Source organism: Scyliorhinus torazame, chromosome 10 (assembly GCF_047496885.1).
Source record: "Scyliorhinus torazame isolate Kashiwa2021f chromosome 10, sScyTor2.1, whole genome shotgun sequence".
In the NCBI taxonomy this organism is placed as follows: Eukaryota; Metazoa; Chordata; class Chondrichthyes; order Carcharhiniformes; family Scyliorhinidae; genus Scyliorhinus; species Scyliorhinus torazame.
In genome coordinates, this window is record NC_092716.1 from 110,208,571 (window position 1) to 110,226,868 (window position 18,298).

At 53.5% G+C, this 18,298-nt stretch overlaps 1 protein-coding gene across 22 annotated transcripts in view; it reads left to right on the top strand.

The window, feature by feature from the left end:
* The window catches only part of LOC140430845 (protein MTSS 2-like), a 279,557-nt gene that overhangs the window by 183,026 nt on the left and 78,233 nt on the right, over window positions 1-18,298 (top strand). For 13 of the 22 annotated variants that reach the window (XM_072518582.1, XM_072518580.1, XM_072518579.1 and 10 more), the window contains exons 4-7: window positions 2,200-2,284; window positions 7,405-7,496; window positions 15,111-15,185; window positions 16,910-16,918. In XM_072518582.1, the coding sequence (XP_072374683.1) occupies window positions 2,200-2,284; window positions 7,405-7,496; window positions 15,111-15,185; window positions 16,910-16,918 (261 nt within the window). The remainder of the gene's footprint in view (window positions 1-2,199; window positions 2,285-7,404; window positions 7,497-15,110; window positions 15,186-16,909; window positions 16,919-18,298) is intronic. The other 9 variants (XM_072518583.1, XM_072518581.1, XM_072518588.1 and 6 more) reach the window with 1 other exon arrangement.

The window sequence follows — 18,298 nt, forward strand, 5'->3', positions numbered from 1 at the left end:
GAGAGAAACATTAAAGAATGGGTGAAAGCTGCTAGAATATCAAGATGGATAGATACTTAAATAAGTAATCAATTTACAAAGTGAGCGTTGGTTCTACAGAAAGTGAGTCTGGGAAATTAACAATGAAAAATAAGGAGTTGACATATGAATTAAACAGGTATTTTGCATTGGTCTTCACCATAGAGAACAGTAACATCACAGAAATAGCTGTAAATCAGCAGATGGAAGGGGGGGAGGAACTCGGGAAAATCACCTGAGAAGTGGTACAGAGTAAATTGTTGGAGCTGCAGGTTGACAAGTCCCTGGGTCCTGATGTTATTCATCCGAGGGTCTTATAAGAAGTGGCTATTGAGATAGTGGGTGGGGGTTTCTGGCCGCACCCACCCAACGACCGGAAATTCTCGGCCGAGGTCAATGGACCTTTCTGTGGTCCGCGTCACGCCCGTGGCGATCTTGCGGCAAGCAAGGCGGAAGAATCCAGCCAAGTGCGTTGGTTTTAATTTTTAAAATTCCCTGAATCTGGGGAAAGTCCCATTAGATTGGAAGGTGGTGAATGTATCTCCTTTGTTCAAAAAGGGAGGGAGACTGAAAGTAGGAAACTACAGGCATCTGTTATAGGGAAAATGTTAGAAGCTTTTATTAAAGATGTTATAACAGGGTACTTGGGTACATTCAAGGTAAGGCAGAGTCAACATGGTTTTGTGAAAGGGAAATCAAAGGTTATTGTGGAAAATAAAAGCTCATGTTATCGGGAATAACATATTGACATGGATTGACGATTGGCTGGCTAACAGAAGACAGAGAGTCGGATTAAATGGGTGTTTTTCTGGGTGGCAAGATGTAAGGGCAATGTGACACAGGGATCAGTGCGTTAGTGGGGCCGCAACTTTTTCAAATTTATATAAATGACTTGGATGATAGGGCTGACGGTATGGTCTCTAAATTTGCGGATGACAAAAAGCTAGGAAATAAAGTATATTGTGAAGCGGACGTAAGGAGGCTACAAAGGGGCAGAGATAGATTAAGTGAGTGGGCAAAGATGTGGCAAATGGAGTATAATGTGGGAAAGTGGGAAATTCTCCGTTTTGGCAGGAAAAGTAAAAAAAATAAGCTTATTATCTAAATGGTGAGGGATTGCAGAGCTCAAGTACAGAGGGATCAGGGTGTCCGAGTGCATCAATCGCAAAAGGTTAAGTTTGCTGGTGCAACAAGTAATTAGCAAAGCTAATAGAATGTTATCACTTATTGCAAGGGGAATTGAATATGAAAGTAGGGCGGTTATGCTCCATTGGTCTTATGAGACATTGGTGAGACCACATCTGGAGCATTGTGTATAGCATTGATCTCCTTATTTAAGGAAAGATGGAAATCTGTTGGGAGCAGGTCAGAGAAGGTTTACTAGGAATGTGTGAGTTGTCTTATGAGCGAAGGTTAGGTTTATAGCTGTTGGAGTTTCGAAGAGTAAGAGGCAACTTGATTGAAACATATAAGACCCTGAGGGGGTATTGAGAGGGTGGATGTGGAGAGGATGTTTCCTCTTGTGAGAGAATCTTGAATAAGGGGTCACTGATTAAAAATAAGAGGTTACAGATTTCGGACAGCGCAGAGAAGAAGACTTTACTCTAAGGGTCGTGAACCTTTGGAATTCTCTTCCTCAAAAAACTGTGGAAGCAAAATCTTAGAATATTTTTAAGGCCAAAAGGTAGATAGAGTATTGATTAACAAGGGGGTGAAATATGGGGTTGAGGTAGCAATCGGATCAACCATGGTGGTACTGAGATGCAAGGAGGCGTGAAGGGCCGAGTGGCCTACTCGTGCTCCTAATTCGTACATTCTATGTAGGTGGGTGAATTCGGTATAGACCAGATATGAAGTTTAGAGCTCCTGGCCTGTGTGGGGGAGAGTTTATCGATACTTTCACCCATTGACAGATGGGACGGTAGTCCTGAGATTGAATCGACAATACCACCCCATTGACATGTGCACTGTGTATGAACGGAGAAACTGTCCGCACGTTGGAACCATCGATTAGCCAGGGGTTGAGCTAAGAGCCAGGTTACTTGAAACCCTTCTGAAGCAGTGTTTTCTTTTGTCTGATTTACTCTTGAGCCTGAATGATCTGACGTGGTCGGTTATCACCCTCTGCTGGTCAGTGCTTGAGACTGCACCCTGCTGATTCCCATCCTGTTGTTTTCCCAGGTGCCACGCGGGACATCGGTTCAGCCCTGACTCGAATGTGCATGAGACATCGCAGCATCGAAGCCAAGCTCCGGCATTTCACCAAGTGAGTGTCTCTTTGTGGAGAGCGGGGGTTCATGAGGGTGGCTCACCAGCACCCCCTCCTGGACAATATAAAGAAAGATTATTACGGCATTTATACAAACAACAAAGACACAAATAAGAGCAAACCTGTAGAACGTAATAAATAACTAACGCCCACACTAGGCATAAGTGCTGGGTGTTAGGGAGGGTATGGGTGCTAGAGTGGATGTCGGTGCTCGGTGGTAGAGAAGGTGTGGGAGCTAGAGTGGGTGTCATAGATCATAGAATTTACAGTGCAGAAGGAGGCCATTTGGCCCATCTGGTCTGCACTGGCCCTTACAAAGAGCACCCTACTCAAGCCCACATATCCACCCTATCCCCGTAACCCAGTAACCCCACTTAACCTTTCTGGACACTAAGGGCAATTTAGCAGTGCTGGGTGTTAGGATGAGTATGGGGGCTACAAAGGGTGTCAATACTAGGTGATAGAGAGGGTATGGGTGCTAGCATGGGTGTCGGTGCTGGGTGTTAGGGAGGGTATGGGTGCTAGAGTGTGTGTCAGAGCTGAGTGTTAGGTAGGGTATGGGTGCTACAGTGGGTGCCTGTGCTGGGTGTTAGGGAGGGTTTGGGTGTTAGCGTGGGTGCTGGGTGTTAGGTAGGGTATGGGTGCCAGAGTGAGTGTCTGTGCTAGGTGTTAGGTAGGGTATGGGTGCCAGAGTGAGTGTCTGTGCTAGGTGTTAGGTAGGGTATGGGTGCCAGAGTGAGTGTCTGTGCTAGGTGTTAGGTAGGGTATGGGTGCCAGAGTGAGTGTCTGTGCTAGGTGTTAGGTAGGGTATGGGTGCCAGAGTGAGTGTCTGTGCTAGGTGTTAGGTAGGGTATGGGTGCCAGAGTGAGTGTCTGTGCTAGGTGTTAGGTAGGGTATGGGTGCCAGAGTGAGTGTCTGTGCTAGGTGTTAGGTAGGGTATGGGTGCTCGAGTGCGTGTCAGGGCTGGGTGTTAGGTAGGGTATGGGTGCTAGAGTGCGTGTCAGGGCTGGGTGTTAGGTAGGGTATGGGTGCTCGAGTGCATTTCAGGGCTGGGTGTTAGGTAGGGTATGGATGCTAGAGTGGGTGTCAGGGCTGGGTGTTAGGTAGGGTATGGGTGCTCGAGTGCGTGTCAGGGCTGGGTGTTAGGTAGGGTATGGATGCTAGAGTGGGTGTCAGAGCTGGGTGTTAGGTAGGGTATGGGTGCTAGAGTGCGTGTCTGTGCTGGTGTTAGGTAGGGTATGGGTGCTCGAGTGCGTGTCAGGGCTGGGTGTTAGAATGGGTATGGGTGCTAGAGTGCGTGTCTGTGCTGGGTGTTAGGTAGGGTATGGATGCTAGAGTGCGTGTCAGGGCTGGGTGTTAGGTAGGGTATGGGTGCTAGAGTGCGTGTCTGTGCTGGGTGTTAGGTAGGGTATGGATGCTAGAGTGCGTGTCAGGGCTGGGTGTTAGGTAGGGTATGGGTGCTCGAGTGCGTGTCAGGGCTGGGTGTTAGGTAGTGTATGGGTGCTAGAGTGAGTGTCTGTGCTGGTGTTAGGTAGGGTATGGTGCTAGAGTGGGTGTCAGGGCTGGGTGTTAGTTAGGGTATGGGTGCTAGAGTGCGTGTCAGGGCTGGGTGTTAGGTAGGGTACGGGTGCTAGAGTGTGTGTCAGAGCTGGGTGGTAGGTAGGGTATGGGTGCTAGAGTGATTGTGCTGGTGTTAGGTAGGGTATGGGTGCTAGAGTGAGTGTCTGTGCTAGGTGTTAGGTAGGGTATGCGTGCTTGAGTGCGTGTCAGGGCTGGGTGTTAGGTAGGGTATGGGTGCTAGAGTGTGTGTCAGGGCTGGGTGTTAGGTAGGGCATGGGTGCTAGAGTGATTGTCTGTGCTGGTGTTAGGTAGGGCATGGGTGCTAGAGTGAGTGTCTGTGCTGGGTGTTAGATAGGGTATGGGTGCTTGAGTGCGTGTCAGGGCTGGGTGTTAGGTAGGGTATGGGTGCTTGAGTGCGTGTCAGGGCTGGGTGTTAGGTAGGGTATGGGTGCTAGAGTGCGTGTCAGGGCTGGGTGTTAGGTAGGGTATGGGTGCTAGAGTGAGTGTCTGTGCTAGGTGTTAGGTAGGGTATGGGTGCTAGAGTGCGTGTCAGAGCTGGGTGTTAGGTAGGGTATGGGTGCTAGAGTGGGTGTTAGGTAGGGTATGGGTGCTAGAGTGCGTGTCAGAGCTGGGTGTTAGGTAGGGTATGGGTGCTAGAGTGCGTGTCAGGGCTGGGTGTTAGGTCGGGTATGGGTGCTAGAGTGGGTGTTAGGTAGGGTATGGGTGCTAGAGTGGGTGTCAGAGCTGGGTGTTAGGTAGGGTATGGGTGCTAGAGTGCGTGTCCGAGCTGGGTGTTAGGTAGGGTATGGGTGCTAGAGTGGGTGTTAGGTAGGGTATGGGTGCTAGAGTGAGTGTCTGTGCTGGTGTTAGGTAGGGTATGGTGCTAGAGTGGGTGTCAGGGCTGGGTGTTAGTTAGGGTATGGGTGCTAGAGTGCGTGTCAGGGCTGGGTGTTAGGTAGGGTACGGGTGCTAGAGTGTGTGTCAGAGCTGGGTGGTAGGTAGGGTATGGGTGCTAGAGTGATTGTGCTGGTGTTAGGTAGGGTATGGGTGCTAGAGTGAGTGTCTGTGCTAGGTGTTAGGTAGGGTATGCGTGCTTGAGTGCGTGTCAGGGCTGGGTGTTAGGTAGGGTATGGGTGCTAGAGTGTGTGTCAGGGCTGGGTGTTAGGTAGGGCATGGGTGCTAGAGTGATTGTCTGTGCTGGTGTTAGGTAGGGCATGGGTGCTAGAGTGAGTGTCTGTGCTGGGTGTTAGATAGGGTATGGGTGCTTGAGTGCGTGTCAGGGCTGGGTGTTAGGTAGGGTATGGGTGCTTGAGTGCGTGTCAGGGCTGGGTGTTAGGTAGGGTATGGGTGCTAGAGTGCGTGTCAGGGCTGGGTGTTAGGTAGGGTATGGGTGCTAGAGTGAGTGTCTGTGCTAGGTGTTAGGTAGGGTATGGGTGCTAGAGTGCGTGTCAGAGCAGGGTGTTAGGTAGGGTATGGGTGCTAGAGTGGGTGTTAGGTAGGGTATGGGTGCTAGAGTGCGTGTCAGAGCTGGGTGTTAGGTAGGGTATGGGTGCTAGAGTGCGTGTCAGGGCTGGGTGTTTGGTCGGGTATGGGTGCTAGAGTGGGTGTTAGGTAGGGTATGGGTGCTAGAGTGGGTGTCAGAGCTGGGTGTTAGGTAGGGTATGGGTGCTAGAGTGCGTGTCCGAGCTGGGTGTTAGGTAGGGTATGGGTGCTAGAGTGGGTGTTAGGTAGGGTATGGGTGCTAGAGTGGGTGTCAGGGCTGGGTGTTAGGGAGGACTAATGCATTATGAATTCCTCTCCAGTTGATTTGGGACAATTGGCTGGATTCTTTGAACCCTGACAGCGAAGTTGCGTTCGGCGCAGGGACGGAGAATCCCCAATGACGACGAAATCGGGGTTGGCCCACTTTCGCAATGCTCCGTCCCTGTAAAGCAGCGTACTGTAGGAGTACGCCACATGCCGTATCCACGGCCTCAGGCCATTGCCTAGGCCCAGCCCTCGATGCTGCGTCCCTGACCGGCTGAGTTCCCAACAGCGTGGGACTCTCATAGTCTCATCCGTCGGGAACTCAGTGTGGTGGCTGCGGACCCAGTCCAGCACCACCACAGTCGGGGGACGGCTGATTCGCGGGCAGGGCGGGGCTTCATTCGGGGCTGGAGGCACTGTGGGGGAGGGTGTCGGTGTGCGCGAGCTGGCCGAAGGGGGGACTATTTTTGTGGGCCAGGTCTGTGGGCTGGTCCGCCATGAAGCACAGCGCGGCCGCTGCAGGCAATGCTCCGCGTTGTATCAGCACTAGAGCTGCGAGCTGTACGCTGCCTGGCTGGTGCCCCCACTGAGCAGGGAATTGATGGCCATTTTGCACCAGTATTCCTGGCGTAAAACACCACCATTATCACGCCGGCTTGGGGATTTAGTCTCCAGAACGGAGAATCCAGACCAATGTCTGTCACGATCGGTGTTGTATTTAGCTCTGATTCCTCCCACAGTTGAATAGTTGCTGATGGGGATAAATTGCAATGATCCCTCTCACATTCAGTTACCCCTACTCTCTGTCTCCTGTTAGCTAGCCAATCGTCAATCCATGTCAATATGTTACCCCCTATAACATGAGCTTTTATTTTCCACAATAATTTTTGATTTCCCTTTCACAAAACCATGTTGACTCTGCCTTACCTTGAATGTATCCAAGTGCCCTGTTATAACGTCTTTAATAAAAGCTTCTAACATTTTCCCTAAAACAGCATGGTAGCGTTGTGGATAGCACAATCAGCTCCAGGGTCCCAGGTTCAATTCCGGCTTGGGTCACTGTCTGTGTGGAGTCTGCACATCCTCCCCGTGTGTGCGTGGGTTTCCTCCGGGTGCTCCGGTTGCCTCCCACAGATTAGGTGGATTGGCCATGATCAATTGCCCTTAGTGTCCAAAATTGCCCTTAGTGTTGGGTGGGGTTACTGGGTTATGGGGCTAGGGTGGAGGTGTTGACCTTGGGTAGGGTGCTCTTTCCAAGAGCCGGTGCAGACTCGATGGGCCGAATGGCCTCCTTCTGCACTGTGAATTCTATGATTTAAAAAAAAGATGCCTGTAGTTTCCTGCTTTCAGTCTCCCTCCCTTTTTGAACAAAGCAGTTACATTCGCTACCTTCCAATCTAATGGGACTTTCCCCAGATCCAGGGAATTTTGAAAATTAAAACCAACGCATTTGGCTGGATTCTTCCACCTTGTCTGCCGCAAGATCGCCACGGGCGTGACGCGGACCACGGGAAGGTCCATTGAACTCGGCCGAGAATTTCCTGTGTTGGGCGGCTGCGGCCAGAAACCCCCACCCACTATCGCAATAGCCGCTTCTTATAAGACCCTCGGATGAATAACATCAGATCTTCTGGAGGAACCATATGGGAAAAAGAGGAATTCTCATTCTCCATCATAAAAACAAATAAGTTAATGAAAGGGAGTGTTTTACTGTTCAGGTTTGTTGAGAGTGCTGCATTTTTAGAAAGTGATGCCGAGGTCTGTGCTGTCGACACTGTATCAGCCTCTTCATTGTGATTTACATATTCTAGTGCTCTGATGGAGAGTCTGATAAGCCCTCTGCAGGAGAGGATAGAGGACTGGAAAAAATCAGCAAACCAGCTGGATAAGGACCATGCCAAAGGTACAACTGTGATCTCCCTCTCTCTGTCTCTTTGTTCCTCTCTCCCTCTCTCTCTCTCCCTCTCTCATCCTTTTCCTCTCACTCTCCCTCTCCCTTTCCCTCTCTCCCCCTTTCGCTCACTGTCTCTAACTCTCTGTGACTCCCTCCCTCTGCCTCTCTCTGGGCGGGATTCTCTGAAAATGGGGCTGTCCCCACGTCGGCGGGAAAACCGGCGCCAACCACTCGGGCATTAGCAGCCCCCGAAAGTGAGGAATTCTCACCTTCCTCGGGGACTAGGCTGACACCTGCGTGGTTCCCGCAGCCCCAGCCAGCGCCGAAGGGCTGGCTCGAGTTGGCGCATGTACGGAACGGGCGGCGTGATCTCACGCATACGCGGACCGGCTGGTGTATTTCCGCGCATGCGCAGAATGGGCAGTGTGATCTCGCGCATATGCGGACCGGCCGGCGTATTTCCGCGCATGCGCGGGGGTTCTCTTCTCCGCACCGGCCCCCGGCAATATGGTGAAGCCCTACAGGGGCCCGGCGCGGAGGAACGCGGGCCCCCACGGAAACAGCCCACCCGCAGGATCGGTAGGGACCGATCGTGGGTCAGGCCACCGTGTGCACCCCCTCCAGGTCGGATCCCCCCCCCGCCACCCCCCAGGACCGCTTCCCCCCGCCACCCCCCAGGACCAATCCCCCCGCCACCCCCCAGGACCGATACCCCCCGCCACCCCTCCAGGACCGCTTCCCCCCGCCACCCCTCCAGGACCAATCCCCCCCGCCACCCCCCGAGGACCGATACCCCCCCGCCATCCCCCCAGGACCGATCCCCCCCGCCACCCCTCCAGGACCGATCCCCCCCGCCACCCCCCCAGGACTGATCCCCCCCGCCACCCCTCCAGGACCGACCCCCCCCCCACCGGACGGCCCCCCGCCCACCCCAGGACGGCTCCCGCACACTTACCTTCCAGGTCCCGCCGTGCGTGAGCTGAGGAATCCACGCCGGCGAGACTGGGCAAAACTTTACGGCCACTCGGCCCATTGGGGCCCAGAGAATCGCCGGGGGGGGGGGGCGGGGGGCGCTGTCAATGGCCCCCGACCAGTGTGGCGGGAATCCCGCAGGACCCCGAAAAACGGCGCCGGAGAATAGGGCAGCCGGCGGCAGGGCGGGATTTGCGCCACCCCCCAGGGATTCTCCGATCCGGCGCAGGGTCGGAGGAATCCTGGCCACGGTCTCTCCCTCTCTGTTTTTCCTCTCCCACCCTTTCCCACTCTCTTCCCCCTTTCCCACTCTGTCTCTCCCCCTTTCCCACTCTCTCCCCCTTTCCCACTCTGTCTCTCTCCCACTCTGTCTCTCTCCCACTCTGTCTCTCTCCCGCTCTGTCTCACTCCCGCTCTGTCTCTCTCCCACGCTGTCTCTCTCCCACGCTGTCTCTCTCCCACGCTGTCTCTCTCCCACTCTGTCTCTCTCCCGCTCTGTCTCACTCCCGCTCTGTCTCTCTCCCACGCTGTCTCTCTCCCACTCTGTCTCTCTCCCACGCTGTCTCTCTCCCACTCTGTCTCACTCCCGCTCTGTCTCACTCGCGCTCTGTCTCTCTCCCGCTCTGTCTCACTCGCGCTCTGTCTCTCTCCCGCTCTGTCTCTCTCCCACGCTGTCTCTCTCCCACTCTGTCTCTCTCCCACTCTGTCTCACTCCCGCTCTGTCTCTCTCCCACGCTGTCTCTCTCCCACGCTGTCTCTCTCCCGCGCTGTCTCTCTCCCACGCTGTCTCTCTCCCACTCTGTCTCTCTCCCACGCTGTCTCTCTCCCACTCTGTCTCACTCCCGCTCTGTCTCACTCCCGCGCTGTCTCTCTCCCACGCTGTCTCTCTCCCACTCTGTCTCTCTCCCACGCTGTCTCACTCCCGCTCTGTCTCTCTCCCACGCTGTCTCTCTCCCACGCTGTCTCTCTCCCACTCTGTCTCTCTCCCACGCTGTCTCTCTCCCACTCTGTCTCACTCCCGCTCTGTCTCTCTCCCACGCTGTCTCTCTCCCGCTCTGTCTCACTCCCGCTCTGTCTCTCTCCCACGCTGTCTCTCTCCCGCTCTGTCTCTCTCCCGCTCTGTCTCACTCCCGCTCTGTCTCTCTCCCGCTCTGTCTCTCTCCCGCTCTGTCTCTCCCCCGTTCTGTCTCTCCCACTCTGTCTCACTCCCACTCTGTCTCTCTCCCGCTCTGTCTCTCTCCCGCTCTGTCTCTCCCCCGTTCTGTCTCTCCCACTCTGTCTCTCCCACTCTGTCTCACTCCCACTCTGTCTCACTCCCGCTCTGTCTCTCTCCCGCTCTGTCTCACTCCCGCTCTGTCTCTCTCCCGCTCTGTCTCTCTCCCGCTCTGTCTCTCCCCCGTTCTGTCTCTCCCACTCTGTCTCTCCCACTCTGTCTCACTCCCACTCTGTCTCACTCCCGCTCTGTCTCACTCCCGCTCTGTCTCACTCCCTCTCTGTCTCACTCCCTCTCTGTCTCACTCCCACTCTGTCTCACTCCCGCTCTGTCTCACTCCCGCTCTGTCTCACTCCCTCTCTGTCTCACTCCCTCTCTGTCTCACTCCCTCTCTGTCTCTCTCCCACGCTGTCTCTCTCCCACGCTGTCTCTCTCCCACTCTGTCTCACTCCCTCTCTGTCTCTCTCCCACGCTGTCTCTCTCCCACGCTGTCTCTCTCCCACTCTGTCTCTCTCCCACGCTGTCTCACTCCCGCTCTGTCTCTCTCCCGCTCTGTCTCTCTCCCGCTCTGTCTCACTCCCACTCTGTCTCACTCCCTCTCTGTCTCACTCCCCCTCTGTCTCACTCCCTCTCTGTCTCTCTCCCACGCTGTCTCTCTCCCACGCTGTCTCTCTCCCACTCTGTCTCACTCCCGCTCTGTCTCACTCCCGCTCTGTCTCTCTCCCACGCTGTCTCTCTCCCACTCTGTCTCTCTCCCACGCTGTCTCACTCCCGCTCTGTCTCTCTCCCACTCTGTCTCTCTCCCGCTCTGTCTCTCTCCCGCTCTGTCTCTCTCCCGCTCTGTCTCTCTCCCGCTCTGTCTCTCTCCCGCTCTGTCTCACTCCCGCTCTGTCTCTCTCCCGCTCTGTCTCTCTCCCGCTCTGTCTCTCTCCCGCTCTGTCTCTCTCCCGCTCTGTCTCTCTCCCACGCTGTCTCTCTCCCACGCTGTCTCTCTCCCACTCTGTCTCTCTCCCACGCTGTCTCTCTCCCACGCTGTCTCTCTCCCACTCTGTCTCTCCCGCTCTGTCTCTCTCCCGCTCTGTCTCTCCCCCGTTCTGTCTCTCCCACTCTGTCTCTCCCACTCTGTCTCACTCCCACTCTGTCTCACTCCCGCTCTGTCTCTCTCCCGCTCTGTCTCACTCCCGCTCTGTCTCTCTCCCGCTCTGTCTCTCCCCCGTTCTGTCTCTCCCACTCTGTCTCTCTCCCGCTCTGTCTCTCTCCCACTCTGTCTCTCTCCCACTCTGTCTCACTCCCTCTCTGTCTCACTCCCGCTCTGTCTCACTCCCGCTCTGTCTCTCTCCCACTCTGTCTCACTCCCGCTCTGTCTCACTCCCTCTCTGTCTCACTCCCGCTCTGTCTCACTCCCTCTCTGTCTCACTCCCACTCTGTCTCTCTCCCACTCTGTCTCTCTCCCGCTCTGTCTCTCTCCCACGCTGTCTCTCTCCCACTCTGTCTCACTCCCGCTCTGTCTCACTCCCGCTCTGTCTCTCTCCCACGCTGTCTCTCTCCCACTCTGTCTCTCTCCCGCTCTGTCTCTCTCCCGCTCTGTCTCTCTCCCGCTCTGTCTCTCTCCCGCTCTGTCTCACTCCCGCTCTGTCTCTCTCCCACGCTGTCTCTCTCCCACTCTGTCTCTCCCGCTCTGTCTCTCTCCCGCTCTGTCTCTCCCCCGTTCTGTCTCTCCCACTCTGTCTCTCCCACTCTGTCTCACTCCCACTCTGTCTCACTCCCGCTCTGTCTCACTCCCGCTCTGTCTCACTCCCTCTCTGTCTCACTCCCGCTCTGTCTCACTCCCGCTCTGTCTCACTCCCCCTCTGTCTCTCTCCCGCTCTGTCTCACTCCCGCTCTGTCTCTCTCCCGCTCTGTCTCTCTCCCGCTCTGTCTCACTCCCGCTCTGTCTCTCTCCCGCTCTGTCTCTCTCCCACTCTGTCTCTCTCCCGCTCTGTCTCTCTCCCGCTCTGTCTCACTCCCGCTCTGTCTCACTCCCGCTCTGTCTCACTCCCGCTCTGTCTCTCTCCCACTCTGTCTCTCTCCCACTCTGTCTCACTCCCGCTCTGTCTCTCTCCCACTCTGTCTCTCTCCCACTCTGTCTCTCTCCCACTCTGTCTCTCTCCCGCTCTGTCTCTCCCCCGTTCTGTCTCTTTCCCCCGTTCTGTCTCTCCCCCGTTCTGTCTCTCCCCCGTTCTGTCTCTTCCCCCGTTCTGTCTCTCCCACTCTGTCTCACTCCCACTCTGTCTCTCTCCCACTCTGTCTCTCTCCCACTCTGTCTCTCTCCCGCGCTGTCTCTCTCCCGCTCTGTCTCTCTCCCGCTCTGTCTCTCTCCCGCTCTGTCTCTCTCCCGCTCTGTCTCTCTCCCGCTCTGTCTCTCTCCCGCTCTGTCTCACTCCCGCTCTGTCTCACTCCCGCTTGTCTCTCTCCCGCTCTGTCTCACTCCCTCTCTGTCTCACTCCCACTCTGTCTCTCTCTCACTCTGTCTCACTCCCGCTCTGTCTCTCTCCCGCTCTGTCTCTCTCCCGCTCTGTCTCTCTCCCGCTCTGTCTCACTCCCGCTCTGTCTCACTCCCTCTCTGTCTCACTCCCGCTCTGTCTCTCTCCCGCTCTGTCTCTCCCCGTTCTGTCTCACTCCCACTCTGTCTCTCCCACTCTGTCTCACTCCCGCTCTGTCTCACTCCCGCTCTGTCTCACTCCCACTCTGTCTCACTCCCGCTCTGTCTCACTCCCGCTCTGTCTCTCTCCCGCTCTGTCTCTCTCCCGCTCTGTCTCTCCCCCGTTCTGTCTCTCCCACTCTGTCTCTCCCACTCTGTCTCACTCCCACTCTGTCTCACTCCCGCTCTGTCTCACTCCCTCTCTGTCTCACTCCCCCTCTGTCTCACTCCCTCTCTGTCTCACTCCCGCTCTGTCTCACTCCCGCTCTGTCTCACTCGCGCTCTGTCTCACTCGCGCTCTGTCTCACTCGCGCTCTGTCTCACTCGCGCTCTGTCTCACTCGCGCTCTGTCTCACTCCCGCTCTGTCTCACTCCCGCTCTGTCTCACTCCCGCTCTGTCTCTCTCCCCCCTGTCTCCCCCCCTATCTCCCCCTCCGTCATCATCTCTCTCTGTCTGACATTCACGCCTCCCCGTCACTCTCTCCCCCGTCACTCTCTCCCCCGTCTCTCTCACCCCCATCTCTATCTCCCACGTCTTTCTCTCTACCCCATCTCTCTCTCCCTCATCTCTCTCTCTCTCCTTCATCTCTCTCTCCCCCCGTCTCTCCCCCCCCCCGTCTCTCTCTCTCCCCGTCTCTCTCTCTCCCCGTCTCTCTCTCTCCCCGTCTCTCTCTCTCCCCGTCTCTCTCGCTCCCCGTCTCTCTCTCTCCCCGTCTCTCTCTCTCCCCGTCTCTCTCTCTCCCCGTCTCTCTCTCTCCCCGTCTCTCTCTCCCCGTCTCTCTCTCCCCGTCTCTCTCTCCCCGTCTCTCTCTCCCCGTCTCTCTCTCTCCCCGTCTCTCTCTCCCCGTCTCTCTCTCCCCGTCTCTCTCTCCCCGTCTCTCTCTCCCCGTCTCTCTCTCCCCGTCTCTCTCTCCCCGTCTCTCTCTCCCCGTCTCTCTCTCCCCGACTCTCTCTCCCCCGTCTCTCTCTTCCCCGTCTCTCTCTCTCTCTCTCTCTCTCTCCCTGTCTCTCTCTCCCCGTCTCTCTCTCCCCGTCTCTCTCTTCCCCGTCTCTCTCTCTCTCTCTCTCTCTCTCTCCCCCATCTCTGTCTCCCCCACCTCTCTCTCACCCCGTCTCTCTGTCTCCCCGTCTCTCTCTCCCCCGTCTCTCTCTCACCAGTTTCTCTTGTCATCATATGCAAACATGCACGATGAACACTCAGAATAGGGCACAACTGAGCAGTCAGGGCACTCAGAGGTGGCATCACCACAAGGGGGCATGACACAAACACTATAAAAGAGATGAGGCACTCAGACCCTGCCTCTTTCCACAGACAGACATCTCGAGAGTTAGACAGGGTTGACCAGCAGCATCACACCCCAGCACGTGGCTTAGAGCAAGCTGGTACAGTTAGACTGAGTTACTACAGTTAGATTAGCAGAGAGTCGAACTCATTTGAGAACTGTGTTAATAGTTCAATAAACACGTTGAACTCATTTCAGAGTCTGGAGCATCCTTTAGTTAAGACTGCATCAAGTAGCAGCCTGTGTTATCCAAAGCAGCATAAAACATCTCTCTCCCCAGTCTCTCTCTCTCTCTCTCTCTCTCGTACTGTCTCTCTCTCTCTCTCTATCACCTTGTCTCTCTCCCCTCCCAAACCACTGTCTCGTCCCCAACCCCCCCTCCACTACTCTCTCCCATTTCTCTCTCTCTTTTTCTCCCTCCCTGAGCCTCCGCTTCCCTAATTTGCAGATGTATTCATGGACAAGCTGCGAGATCCAGATTCAGCTCCTTATTCACCTCAGCAAAAGGCTGTGATGTGCCACTGTTATCAGCCAGCAGGTGGTGCTGCTGTGCTGTGTAAACCTCTGAAACATTCAGAGTTGAAACGGGGCTAAATTTCCTGTTCACACCCTGGGCTGTGGGTCAGGTCACCCAGTCTTTCATTCCACCCCAATTCCGACATGGTCTGATTATCAGAAGACGTAAAGCAACCACTTTCACTGTAACTTCACACGTAAACTTTATTTTCAGAACTAAAATGCCATTTAACCATAATCATAATCAAAGACTCCTCCCACCCGGCTTATTCACTTCCCAACTTCTTACATCGGGCAGGAGATACAAAAATCTGAGAACACGCACGCACAGACTCAAAAACAGCTTCTTCCCCGCTGTTACCAGATTCTGAAACGACCCTCTTATGGACTGACCTGATTAACACTACACCCCAGTAAGATTCACCCAACGCCGGAGTTATGTAGTTACAGTGTATGCCTTGTATTGCCCTATTATGTATTTTCTTTTATTTCCTTTTCTTTTGATGTACTTAATGATTGGTTGAGCTGCTCGCAGAAAAATACTTTTCACTGTACCTCGGTACACGTGACAATAAAAACATCCAAATCCAAATCCAAATCCAAACCATGCTCAGTGCAAAAATAAAGTGTTTCCTTCGCTGGCATACTTTAACTTTTATTAGTTCCAGTTGTGCTGTGTGAGTACACTATATGAAAAGTCTTGGAATGGGAATTCCTCAGGATAATTTATGTGCCAAATTATTTCAGACTATTCTTGCTATTATAGATTTGCAACGGATCTAGCCCTCTCCCCTTTCACTCTCAAAGTATTCATCCCCTGAGCCTGTCCGTCTGTAAGATACCAAGGAAGGTGCAAGGTTGCTGATCCGAGTCCACACTAGAATCTTGGATGTTTCAGTGCAGTCAGAACCTTGCGTGTTCATCTTGACTGAACCCACAGTGCTCTTTCCTCCTCACAGAGTACAAACGAGCTCGGCACGAGATCAAAAAGAAATCATCTGACACTCTCAAACTTCAGAAGAAGGCGCGGAAAGGTGAGTGACCTGCTGAAGGTCAGCAGTCAGCTGTAATGACAACTGGATTAGCTCTCCGAACCAATGCCTGGAGCTTGCGGATGGTCAATTAGACATCCAACAAAATATCCGGATCATAGATACAGTTTAAAAGTTTCTAAAAGACTGGATTGAAGATAAGGTTTAAATGTTTCTGCAAATCTGGATTGAAGATAAGGTTTAAATGTTGCTACAAATCTGGGCTGAAGATAAGGTTTAAATGTTGCTTCAAATCTGGATTGAAGATAAGGGGCGCAATTCTCCCATCGGGAGACTAAGTCCCGACGCCGGAGTGAAAACCGGAGGCCGCTCCCAGCCCCATATTCTCCCGCCCCCGGGGGGGCTAGGAGCGGCACCACGTCATTTACGCATGCTGGGCCTTGGTGCCGCGTAAAAGTGGCGCCGCGTAAATGACGCGACCAGTGTCGCGTAAATGATGTCACCTGGCCCGGCGCCCACCGCATGCGCGGTTGCCGTCCTCCCCACGGTCGCCCCGCAAGAAGATGTCGGATGGATCTTGCGGGGCGGCGGAGGAAAGGAGGTCCTCCTTCAGAGAGGCCGGCCCCAGACCCCTTTTGAGGCCTTCCCCCGGTGCAGGAACCCCCCTCCCCCCACCCCCCCAGCGTTCCCGCGCTGTTCCCGCCGGCAGCGACTAGGTGTGGAGGGCGCCGGCGGGAACCTGTCGTGTTGGGCAGGCCGCTCGGCCCATCCGTGCCGGAGAATCGCCGCTCGCCCTATTACCAGCGGCGCCCGGGCAATTCTCCCACCCGGCGTGGGGGGCGGGGGGGAGAGAATTCTGCTTAAGGTTTAAATGTTTCTACAAATCTGGATTGAAGATAATGTTTAAATGTTGCTGCAAATCTGGGCTGAAGATAAGGTTTAAATGTTGCTGCAAATCTGGGTTAAAGATAAGTTTTAAATGTTGCTGCAAATCTGGGTTAAAGATAAGGCTTAAATGTTGCTTCAAATCTGGATTGAAGATAAGGTTTAAATGTTGCTTCAAATCTGGATTGAAGATAAGGTTTAAATGTTGCTTCAAATCTGGATTGAAGATAAGGTTTAAATGGTGCTGCAAATCTGGATTGAAGATAAGGTTTAAATGGTGCTGCAAATCTGGATTGAAGATAAGGTTTAAATGGTGCTGCAAATCTGGATTGAAGATAAGGTTTAAATGTTGCTGCAAATCTGGGTTAAAGATAAGGTTTAAATGTTGCTGCAAATCTGGGTTAAAGATAAGGCTTAAATGTTGCTGCAATCTGGGTTAAAGATAAGGTTTAAATGTTGCTGCAATCTGGGTTAAAGATAAGGTTTAAATGTTGCTGCAAAATCAGATCATAGATAAGGTTTAAATGTATCACTGCAGCTTCAAACATCCCCCAGTTTCCTGACTGTTCAGCTCGCCCTCTCAGCACACGCTACATTGTTCTGGTGACACATGGACCTCTGATTTGAGGTTGTTTTAAAATCAGTGGAACTGAGCACGAGTGAACGAACCCCAGCCTTGGCTCAGTGAAACAGTTGTTTGCAGGAGTTGTGGTGATGATGATGGGAGCTGTTAATTCCACAGGCGAGGTTAAATGGGCAGGGATGTCGAGGGGTGCTTTGTCCAGATGTGTCCTCTCCTTTCTGTCCTCAGTCACTAACACGCAGGGTCTCTCACTGCTCTGACGCTCTTCCTTTCTCCTTTTTCTCCCTCTTTCCTGTAGAACTCCTCGGTAAGTCACATTTCTGGCGGACACCGCTCCTGCTCCACTCACTCTCGTGTTTGATATTTCCAATTCTTCCACGTTGCACAGTCAGTGTCCGGGCAAGTGCCGAATAGTTCAGATCATCCCACAGCATTGAACTAATTCAGTGTCCATGTGTTAGTCTTAATCAGAGAATTTGAGAAGTAAATGGGTGGGATTCAAACTGTAATTGTGTCCTTGGAGTGTTTGATGGGGACAGTGTAGAGGGAACTTTACTCTGTATCTAACCTCGTGCTGTACCTGTCCTGGGAGTGTTTGATGGGGACAGTGTAGAGGGAGCTTTACTCTGTATCTAACCTCGTGCTGTACCTGTCCTGGGAGTGTTTGCTCCCATTAAGAGCAGTAGGTGGGTAAGCATTGATGGTCCTGGCTGAGAACTGATAGAGGATCCAGCGTAGGCTGTTCAGTCTTTCAAACTTGTTTCGACAGTCAATAAGATCATGTCTGATCTCCGACCTCCACTCCATCTTCCCACACTAACCCAATATCCTTCAATTATCTTTTAATCAGGAATCTCCTGGATCCTCTGTCTTGAAAGTAGACATTGTGAATCAGCAGCCCTCTGAGGAATGGAATTCCAAAGATACACAGCCATCCTGGTGAAGGAATTTCCCCTCATCTCAGATATCTTATCCTGGGACTGTGACCCTTAGTCCTATGTGCAGCATGACGGCACAGTGGTTAGCACTGCTGCCTCACAGCGCCTGGGAGCCAGGTTCGATTCCAACCTTGGGTCACTGTCTGTGTGGAGTTTGCACGGACTTCCCGTGTCTGCGTGGGTTTCGTCCGGGTGCTCCGGTTTCCTCCCACAGTCCAAAGATGTGCAGGTTAGGTGGATTGGCCATGGTAACATTTCCCCTTAGTGTCCAAAGACATGGTGGGGCTACCGAGTTGCGGGGATATGATAGTGGATTGGGCCAAGGTAGCATACTCTTTCAGAGGTTTGGTGCAGACTCACACATGGAATACTGTGTTCAGTTCTGGTCACCCTATTATAGGAAGAATATTGTTAAACTAGAAAGAGTGCAGAAGAGATTTACGAGGATGCTACCACGACTTGATGGTTTGAGTTATAAGGAGAGGCCGGATAGGCTTGGACTTTTTTTCCTGGAGCGTAGAGGCTTAGGGGTGATCTTGTAGAGGTCTATAAAATAATGAGGAGCATAGATAAGGTAGATAGTCGACATTTTCCCCCAAATGTAGAGGAGTCTAGAACTAGAGGGCATAGGTTTAAGGTGAGAGGGGAGAGACACAAAAGAGACCGGAGGGGAAATTTCTTCACACACAGGGTGGTGAGCATTGGGAACGAGCTGCCAGAGGCAGTGGTAGAGGCGGGTACGATTTTGT